This window comes from Saccostrea echinata, unplaced genomic scaffold (genome assembly GCF_033153115.1).
Source record: "Saccostrea echinata isolate AGI-Se365-2 ecotype Australia unplaced genomic scaffold, CSIRO_AGI_Sech_v1 ptg000054l, whole genome shotgun sequence".
NCBI classification, from domain to species: domain Eukaryota; kingdom Metazoa; phylum Mollusca; class Bivalvia; order Ostreida; family Ostreidae; genus Saccostrea; species Saccostrea echinata.
The window spans coordinates 66,344,473-66,355,463 of record NW_026889803.1 but is presented as its reverse complement, the minus strand read 5'-3'; the positions used below and the strand labels follow the sequence as shown (position 1 = coordinate 66,355,463).

General features: G+C 34.8%; 1 protein-coding gene across 1 annotated transcript; it reads right to left on the bottom strand.

Annotated features, from left to right (window-relative positions):
* Positions 1 to 402: 402 nt before the first annotated feature.
* LOC133172135 (galactoside alpha-(1,2)-fucosyltransferase 2-like) lies at positions 403 to 10,774 on the bottom strand. The gene is made up of 4 exons (XM_061306955.1): positions 10,750 to 10,774; positions 10,136 to 10,229; positions 9,970 to 10,007; positions 403 to 4,536 (listed from the first exon to the last, which is right to left on the bottom strand). Exons 1-4 carry the CDS (start codon positions 10,772 to 10,774, stop codon positions 3,512 to 3,514), a joined length of 1,182 nt encoding a protein of 393 aa, XP_061162939.1. The 3' UTR covers positions 403 to 3,511.
* Between the last annotated feature and the right edge of the window lie 217 nt (positions 10,775 to 10,991).

The window sequence follows — 10,991 nt, the reverse complement described above, 5'->3', positions numbered from 1 at the left end:
GCCTATGATTTACAGTAGTACATCATTTTATCATTTACATAGTCATAACACAAAACAAAAATATCAGGATTTCAAATAAATATACATGCATATCACTTTATCATGGATTTCTCTGTTTATATACTAATATTACATAGAAATGATCACAACACAATTATCTGAATGGGCAATTTTTTCTACAGTAAACATTTTGATTTAGTGTATAGAAGGTCTTTATTGTGCATTTTATGCCAATCATTTTCAAATTTTTCCAAACCCTGACTCTGAGAAATGAAATTTGAAGATGGATTTTGTTTCATTTAAGATTTTCTTACTTTTATCTATAATGGCACTTTCAAAATAAAGTGCACTGCCATGGCAAATGATATGCCCATCAAATATTGTTCAATTATCATAAACAGATTAGAGTGCAAGGAAGAAAATCATGTCATCCTTGGTACAAAGATTTCAATGATTTATTTTTTTATTCCTGATGTTCGATGTGCATTTCCTATTTTGTAGATATTATTTAGAACAAATAGTACATCATATATTTCTAAACTGGTTGTGTAAAAATTTTACAAATGCCCACCTGCAGCTTTGTTCATTGTATTTTTTATCAATGAAGAGCAATGCTATAGCCTACCTGAATTAAAGGCAACGGCGACCTTTAAGTAGGATGCAACACACCTTCTATTGAACATGCATTAGTTCACCAAGTTCTAGGATTCTAGGTCTCATAGTTTACCAGTTATAAGATGGACAGAATTTTTCCATATTTGGCCACATCATCTCAATTTAAGGTCACAGCAACCTATTTTTAATGTGCAAGGCACCTTCTACCAAAGATGTATCAGCTTATAAAGTTTAATTATTCTAGGCTTCATAGTACTTTAGTTATGAGCCAGACATGAAAAAGCTAACAGACAGACAGACATACAGTATGTCCCATCTTAAGATGAGCCTATAACTACACCAAAGTAAACAAAGAACTACTGAAAATCACTTTAATTTTTGTGACACCTTATTTTTGCTGGTTTCTATTAGCGAGACAAAATTTTCATGAATTTCGGTCATTGAACTATGTAATCTTCCATATTACAAATATACACGAGAATAAAATTTTCATGAGCTGACAGTCTCACATGATTATGCAAAAATAAAATTCTCACAAATACAAAGTGATTTACGGTATCAGACCAAAGTAAGCTTGGATCAAATTGTCTGGGTTAAATAACATTGGATAAATATGTAAAAAATATAAATTAAAAGATAATAAACTTTTCAATAAGTTATCTAAAAAAATTGCACACTTTTCTTCAATATTTACACCAGTGTATTATTCACAATAGATTTCTTAAAGTAAAACATTATAAAGTATTCATGAAATAAAATTGAATTTGCATTAATCATACTCCATGATGTTCATGTATAAGGCATTCACACAAATCTGGATTCATCACCGAAGCAAACTATGGTGGGTCTACATGCAGTATACATAAAACTTAAAGCAGAGTATTATAAAAAAAAAAAATGTTTATAATAATATCCCTAACAGACTGCTGAACATAAACTATCCCACAACTACAGTCAAACCTCGATATCTCAAACTTGATTGGACTGAGAAAAAACTTCGAGGTATCCAAGGATTTTCGATATTGAGGGTAAAATATTTAAAGAATTAGTAGTTGGGACTTCCAAATCAATTCGACATATCCATGGTATTCGAGATATCAGTGTTCGTGATATCGAAGTTCAACTGTATTTTATTGAACCTATAAAAAAAAACTCGCTTTATTTACAGTATGTGATATGCTTTAAAAGAACTGCACTTAATGCTGCTTTTATGAATATACAAGAGGCCAATGAGCCACAACGCTCACCTGAGTAACTTTGGCCCTTCTGTTCTTCATCAGCAGATTCTTTTTCCTACATATTCTTATGTAAAAATTTGATCACATATAATGGCCCCACCGTACCCAAGGGGGGTCATGATTTGAACAAACTTCAATCTACATTGCAGGAGGATGCTTCTATAAAGAAATATGACCTATCATGGATATGCTTTTCTTGAGAAGAGGACTTTTAAGATTTTTCTAATGTTTTCCTATGAAGAACTTTGAATGCCCATTGTTGCCCTGGCCTACTTTTGGGGGTCATGATTTGAACAAATTTGAATCTACAATGCTTCATATAAATATGACTAATCATGGCTTTGCTGTTCCTGGGATAAAGATTTTTAAAGACTTCTCGTATATATCCCTGTGTTAAAGTTTGATTCCCCATTTCTGTCCAACCCTACTCCCATGGGTCATGACTGAACAGACTTTAATCTACATGACCTGAAGATGATTCCATATAAATATGACTGATCGCGGCTCTGCTGTTCTTGAGTAGAAGATTTTAAAAGATATTTCCTCTATACACGTATTTCTATGTATAACTTTGATCCCCTGTTGTGTTCCACCCTATCCCCAGGGGGTCCTGATTTAGACAAACTTGAATCTACACTACCTGAGGACTATTCTAAATTAAAATGACTATTAATGACTCTGCTGTTCTTGGCTCAACTCTACCCTTGGGGGTCATGATATGAAGAAAATTGAATCTACAGTATGAAATGAAGCTTTTAAATAAGTTTTATTTTTACTGGCCCAGTGGTTCTTGAGAAGATTTTTAAATGATGCCACCAAATTTTAATGAGTTCTTAATTATCACCCTTGAGAGAAGGTGTGGCACTTCATGTAAACAAACTTACACCCCCCTTCACCCAAGGATACTTTGTGGCAAGTTTGTCTGAAATTGGCCCAGTGGTTCTGGAGACGAAGTTGAAAATGTGAAAAATTTACAGACAACATACAACAGACAGACTGATCTGAACATTTTTGATCAGAAAAGCTTACTTGAACCTTGGGCTCAGGTGAGCTAATAAAGCTATGGATTGTGTAGAATATGTATGTAGTTATCCAAATCATGAATTAAAGCTCTGTACACTTTCTTACAATTATTTTTACAAGTCTGTTGAACTTTTAGTTACTTCTCAATTATCTGTGTAATGACCTGTCTGTGTCTGTAATGACCTGTCTGATTCTGTGTAATGACCTGTATTTGTAATGACCTGTTTTTGTAATGACCTTCTGTGTAATGACCTTCTGTGTAATGACCTGTCTGATTCTGTGTAATGATTTTTTTTTGTCTGATGACCTGTCTATGTAATGATCTGTCTGTGTAATGACCTGTATGTGTAATGACCTGTCAGTGTAATGATCTATCTGTGTAATGATCTGTCTGTGTAATGACCTGTCTGTGTCAGTGTAATGACCTGTATGTGTAATGACCTGTCAGTGTAATGATCTGTCTGTGTAATGACCTGTCTGTGTCAGTGCAATGACCTGTATGTGTAATGATCTGTCTGTGTAAGTGTAATACTTTAAGGATACAGAAACTTAGTTTTGTGGATTGAGCTAAGGCAATCACTTTAAGAATTGCATAAATTTATGTACGTAAGCTTGTAAAAAGAATTGAAAACTTGTCACATAGGAACCCAGTGAGGCAAATAGTAATCTTCAGCCTTGAATAAAGCTGCCAGACTAGACTTAGGCGTAGGATATCCTTTGTAGTAAATAGTTCTACCATTGATGAGCCATGCCGTCCACCAGCCATAACTCCCGACGGTCATCACCGCGTGGTTACAGTTGGTCAGTATTGCCACATCCATTTCAGGGGAACTTCCTGGAGGAATGAATACGGTATCATCCTTCTTCAAGTTCTCCCTACACCATTTCAGATCGTCAGATCCCACAACAAAGAGTATGTTGTTAAAGTCTTTGCGGAATGTGTTCATGGCTCTTTCAAGGTAATCAATACCTGCCGTGGTATATCCATAGTTCACAAAGTTTTGGTTAGTTTTCATGTCCCCCCTACGGACATGAACAGCCACAAAGACCGTGTCCGAGGTGATTTTCTTTTCTGAGATAACCGACTGGAATGTGGATTTGGCTTTTAATGCTATATGGTCTTGAAATGTATATTGCCTTCTGAGTTCCTTTTCTATGTGTTGAAAGTATTTCCAGCTCTGAAGGTATCCTTTTATCCACACATTCTGAAACCCACCAAGTGACATCAGGGCTGGCTCAAAGGTACAACCTTTCTTCTCATGGTACCGTCTGGTGAGTTTGATATCAGACCTTGTATTGTCCACAGATATCTTGAAAATTCTACGAAGTAGAGAATTGGGAGGAATAATAGGTATGAGATTGTTATGCTTGGCAATCCCAAACATTGAGGCAAATTCAAATATTTGATTCCCAAGCCGTCCTTCAAAATTGACAGTAAGATAATGTGTGGGAGCTGGTCTAGTGCTGACGGGCCAGATTGTGGATCTCGTTACTTGACTGGATTTATTTTGTCCAGGGAGAGATTTTATCTCAGTCGGAACTTTTGTCTTTTTTACTATTTGTCGATTTCTTATAATGATTGAAGAAAATTCCATCATGACAAATGCTGCTCCAAGAACAAACACAATACAAAGACATGCTGCAGATCTTCTTAGTAAATCTGAAATATACAAATAATGAGACTCTGATCATTATGTTATCCCCTCTTATCAGAGTTCTTGATAGAATCAATCATCAAGAGCTTTCTATTAAAAACTAGAAATATGTCCATAGGACATGAATGCCCCGCCGAGGGTACATTAGTAATGCAACATTTTAACACAAATTGAGAAAAGTGAGGTCAAGGTCAAAGGAAAGGTCAAGGTAAAAAAAAAATTGTTTATGCAGTTGAAAGGTTACATCGGTATGTATTAGCATTTGAAGTTTGATAAAAATATTATGAATGGTTTTAAAACTAAGCTAAACACTAATTAAAGAAAAGTGAGGTCAAGGTCAAAGGAAAGGTCAAGGTGAAAAAATATTGATGCAGTTGAATAGCTTACATTAGTATGTATCAGCATATGAAGTTTGACACAAATTTGAGAAAAGTGAGGTCAAGGTCAAATGAAAGGTCAAGGTAAAAAAAAAATTGTTTATGCAATTGAAAGTTACATCGGTATGTATTAGCAAATGAAGTTTGATAAAAATATTATGAATGGTTTTAAAACTAAGCTTAACACTAATTAAAGAAAAGTGAGGTCAAGGTCAAAGGAAAGGTCAAAGTCAAAAAATGTTGATGCAGTTGAATAGCTCTCATCAGTATGTATCAGCATATGAAGTTTGATACTAATTTAAGAAAAGTGAGGTCAAGGTCAAAAAATGTTGATGCAGTTGAATAGCTCTCATCAGTATGTATCAGCATATGAAGTTTGTTAAAAATATCTTGAATGGTTTCATTAAAACTGAGCTAAACACTAATTTAAAACAAGAGGCCCATGGGCCACATCGCTCACCTGAGCATATTGGCTAGGAAAAAAAGCACAAATAAGTTCAGTATTGAACAGTTTACCGGGGGGGGGGGGGGGGGGGGGGGGGTTGTTGGGGGGGGTTGAATTTTAAAAGCAGAAGATTTTTTCCCATATTTTCATTTGTAAAAATTTGATCCCCCATTGTGGCCCCCACCCTACCCCCGTGGGCCCTCATTTGAACAAATTTCATTCTACACTACCCAAGGATGCCTCCATATCAATAATCAATTTGACTAATCATAGCTTTTCTGTTCTTGAGAAAAAGATTTTTTCCTATATATTCCTCTGTAAACTTTAATCACCCATTGTGACCCCACCCTACCCCTGGGGGTCATGATTTGAACAAACTTGAATCTACACTACCTGAGGATGCTTCCATATAAATATGACCAATCATGGCTTTGCTGTTCTTCAGAAGAAGATTATTAAAGATATTTTCCTATTTATTTCTATGTAAAACTTTGATCCCCCATTGTTGCCCGACCATACCCCCTGGGGGTTATGATTTGAAGAAACTTGAATCAACACTACCTGAGGATGCTTTCATATAAATATGACCAATCATGGCTTTCCTGATCTTGAGAAGAAGATTTTTAAAGATATTCTCCTATATATATTTCTTTGTAAAACTTTGATCCCCCATTGTGGCCCGACCATACCCCCAGGGGTCATGATTTGAACAAACTTGGATCTACACTACCTGAGGATGCTTTCATATAAATATGACCAATCATGGCTTTCCTGATCTTGAGAAGAAGATTTTTTAAGATATTCTCCTATATATATTTCTTTGTAAAACTTTGATCCCCCATTGTGGCCCGACCATACCCCCAGGGGTCATGATTTGAACAAACTTGAATCTACACTACCTGAGGATGCTTTCATATAAATATGACCAATCATGGCTTTCCTGATCTTGAGAAGAAGATTTTTAAAGATATTCTCCTATATATATTTCTTTGTAAAACTTTGATCCCCCATTGTGGCCCAACCATACCCCCAGGGGTCATGATTTGAACAAACTTGAATCTACACTACCTGAGGATGCTTTCATATAAATATGACCAATCATGGCTTTACTGTTCTTAAGAAGAAGATTTTTAAAGATATTCTCCTATATATTTCTATGTAAAACTTTGATCCCCCATTGTGGCCCCACCCTATCCCCAGGGGTCATGATTTGAACAAATTTTAATCTACACTACCTGAGGATGCTTCCATATAAATATGACCAATCATGGCTTTGCTGTTCTTAAGAAGAAGATTTTTAAAGATATTCTCCTATATATTTCTTTGTAAAACTTTGATCCCCCATTGTGGCCCAACCATACCCCCAGGGGTCATGATTTGAACAAATTTGAATCTACATTACCTGAGGATGCTTCCATATAAATATGACCAATCATGGCTTTACTGTTCTTAAGAAGAAGATATTTTAAGATATTTTCCTATATATTTCTATGTAAAACTTTGATCCCCCATTGTGGCCCCACCCTATCCCCAGGGGTCATGATTTGAAAAATTTTAATCTACACTACCTGAGGATGCTTTCATATAAATATGACCAATCATGGCTTTACTGTTCTTAAGAAGAAGATTTTTAAAGATATTCTCCTATACTGTGGTTTCATCAATATTCGTTGAGCACCAATTTTCGAGGATTTCGTTGTTGGGCAGATCCACGAACTTAAATGTTCATTGATTTACGAAATATATTATTCATTTATATAGGCAATGCTTTTGTCCACGAAATTACGTATCCTCGAAAACATCTGTTTTACAAAATACACGAAAATTGATGCCAACGAAAATTGTTGAAACCACAGTATATTTCTATGTAAAACTTTGATCCCCCATTGTGGCCCAACCATACCCCCAGGGGTCATGATTTGAACAAATTTGAATCTACACTACCTGAGGATGCTTCCATATAAATATGACCAACCATGGCTTTGCTGTTCTTAAGAAGAATATTTTTAAAGATATTCTCCTATATATTTCTATGTAAAACTTTGATCCCCCATCGTGCCCCCACCCTACCCCTGGGGGTCATGATTTGAACAAACTTGAATCGACACTACCTGAGGATGCTTTCATATAAATATGACCAATCATGGCTTTCCTGTTCTTAAGAAGAAGATTTTTAAAGATATTCTCCTAAATATTTCTATGTAAAACTTTGATCCCCCATCGTGGCCCCACCCTACCCCCGGGGGTCATGATTTGAACAAATTTGAATCTACACTACCTGAGGATGTTTCCACATAAGTTTCATCTTTCCTGGCCCAGTGGTTCTTGAGAAGAAGATTTTTAAATGATGCCATTATTTTTTCACTAATTCCTAATTATCTCCCCTTGAAAGAGGGCGTGGCCCTTCATTTGAACAAACTTGAATCCCCTTCACCCAAGGATACTTTGTGGCAAGTTTGGTTGAATTTGGACCAGTGGTTCTTGAGAAGAAGTCAAAAATGTGAAAAGTTTACAGACAGACAGACGGACGGACAGACGGACGCCGGACAAAATGTGATGAGAAAAGCTCACTTGAGCCTTCGGCTCAGGTGAGCTAAAAAGTGAGGTCAAGGTCAAAAGAAAGGCCAAGGTCAAAAAATGTTGATGCAGTTGAATAGCTCTCATCAGTATGTATCAGCATATGAAGTTTGATAACACTATCTTGAATGGTATCTTTAAAACTGAGCTGAACACTAATTTAAGAAAAGTGAGGTCAAGGTCAAAGGAAAGGTCAAGGTCAAAAAATGTTGATGCAGTTGCATAGCTCTCATCAATATCTAACAGCATATGAAGTTTGATAAAAATATCTTGGATAGTTTCTTTGAAACTGAGCTTTGAACAGAGCTAAATGCAAAGTGTGACGGAAGGACAGACGGAAGGACAGAAGGACGGAAGACAGACATGACAAACACTATAAGCCCTGGCCATATTCATGGCGGGGCATAAAAATCAGTCTATGAAATTCCAAGCAGTTACACTGTAGCTAATCAAAGAATATGGACAAGCAATGTTAAAAGTTAATAACTAGCTTTTAATCCAAGTCAATAAAATCAACTTCTTACAGTGTGGAGTTTTACTAAAAAATTCTGAATCCCAGATTAGTTTAATATTAAGAAAAAATCTACATTTTGTATGACAAAAAGACTTTTTCATGGTAGTCTGGACTTGATATGGATTTACTGTTAGTGTGTACTTTGTAGTGTTACTGACAAGATGATGAAAACCTAACCTCTCATTAAAACAAGTACAACAATCAAAATCATTTAAGCTAGGCTGTCACAGTTCCAAAAATGTTTAAGCTCAGTACTGCAATTTTTCATTTGGTTCAGGTTTTGCGGTTCACTTCATTATATCTTCTTTAAACTTTAATTTCATTCATGAATTAAACTTTAAAAATTTTTTATTTGTAACTCGATAAACTTTTAAAACTGAACATAATGCCTTTGATTAAGGTTAAGGTCAACATGTCCAAAAATTTATTTTTACAATAGCTCCAAAACTATGTGGTTTATAAACTTAAAACTTTTACAGTTTATAAATATATTATTGATTAACAGATAGAAAGTATCACTTGATAACAAATACTTAAAAAAAAAAAAAAAATTATCGAGAAAAATTCTTTTTAAAAAATGCATATATTTTTTTTTATAAAATACACCTAATTAATTCTGTATTTTAGTGAAAGCCATCATTGCAGAAACAATATATGTTTATCAATGAAGGGCAAGTTGGACTTCGATAGTCTTTGAAAAGTTGTTTTCCCTGTTTATTTTGTCTAAATGTTAAGATTTGAAACTGAAAGTACATTGCAAATGGCGGATTTTATAGGGGTCTTGTCTTTATACATGTCATGCTTTCAATAACAGCCTTTCAGAGACCATTCACGTCCAACTTGCCCTTCATTGATAAACATATATTAATTCTGCAATGATATGGTTTTCACTAAAAGTACAGAATTAAGCAGGTGCATTTTTATTAAAATATGTAATTTTTTTTAAAAAAATTTTTCTCAAAAAATATTTTTTTAAATATTTGTTTTCAAGTGATACTTTCTATCGGTTAATCAATGATATATCTATAAACTGTAAAAGTTTTAACTTTATACCTGACATAGTTTTGGAGCTATTTTAAAAATAAATTTTTGGACATGTTGACCTTTGGCAAAACCTTAAGTCCTAACATCAGTATTAGAGCATGATTCAGTAATATTCAATAAAATCTTCTAATGCTTATACTCATGTCAAAGTCAGTTATGTTGTAGAGAGTCTAAGCTTGTCATGGCCTTCTGCAAGTGTAAACTTTTGTCACTGATAGACAATTATGTTGTAGGGAGTCTAAGCTTATCTTGTCTACTGCACGTGTAAACTTTTGACACTGATACACAGTTATGTTGTAGGGAGTCTAAGCTTGTCATGGCCTACTGCAAGTGTAAACTTTTGACACTGATAGACAGTTATGTTGTAGGCAGTCTAAGCTTATCTTGTCTACTGCACGTGTAAACTTTTGACACTGATACACAGTTATGTTGTTGTCATTGCCATCTTAACTCAATGATATCACAATAAAAGTGACCTTACCTTGCATCTTGAAGCCTGATCTGAAACAGGAAAAGGGACTACATGTAAATATGAAAGAAGATGTAATTTAAGCATTCCATTTCACATCTCTTCAAATATTGAAAAACACGGGTGTTTTTTTATATAAGAAATATCTTTTACTTCCCAAACAAAGAATTTTTTTTACGATTTAGGAACATATTTCTGTTGAATGAAGTCTAACTTAGCATTATACGACACACCTATGTCAGCCTTAATTGTAAAATTAGAACTCACAACAACTGTTGTATTATAAAAATACAAAATTACATTGTAGTTACAAAATAGGAAATATATACCTAGAGGTACTGTGAGCATTGCAGGGCTCTAATTGGTGACTAATTTAGTCGCAATGGCACCTAAAAATTAGGACTGGTATCTAAAAAATTTTTTATAAGTCGCCAAAAAAGCGACCATTTTAAATTGACTTGGTGATCATCAAATTACTAACTATAAACATTTTCAAATTTTTTATAAAGAGCAGAAAAGAAGTTTAAAAGTTAGCAATGGACATGTCTCTATATATTGACTAATATCAGTTTTTAAATTGGTGCCTAAGAAAAATTTACCTGGCAACTAAAACTTTGCATTGGCGACTAAATTGTTTTGATTAGGAACCAGTTGGCGCCTAAATTTTACAGGTCACATAGACGCCTGTATTGAGCTCACAAAATGATACTCCCTGTTCCACCTCCTTTATGAGAATGTGGTAGTCAGACGAGTTTGATCGCTGGTGGCCAGATAGCTCAGTTGGTAGAGCACCTGACTGGAGATTCAGGAGGCCCATTTTGGAATCTCAGTCTGGTGTGCCATATTCTGTGAAATTTATTGGTATAGGAGGTGTTGGGGTTAAGAGATGGGTAACCCCAAGTGTGACGGATGGACTGATGTACAGACAGACACCCTTATTACTATATATCCCCACTTTTCAAGTAGGGGTATAATTAAATTATATCCCCTTCCCTCATTCACATTTAAGATAGAATCCATTTAATTTGAAAACA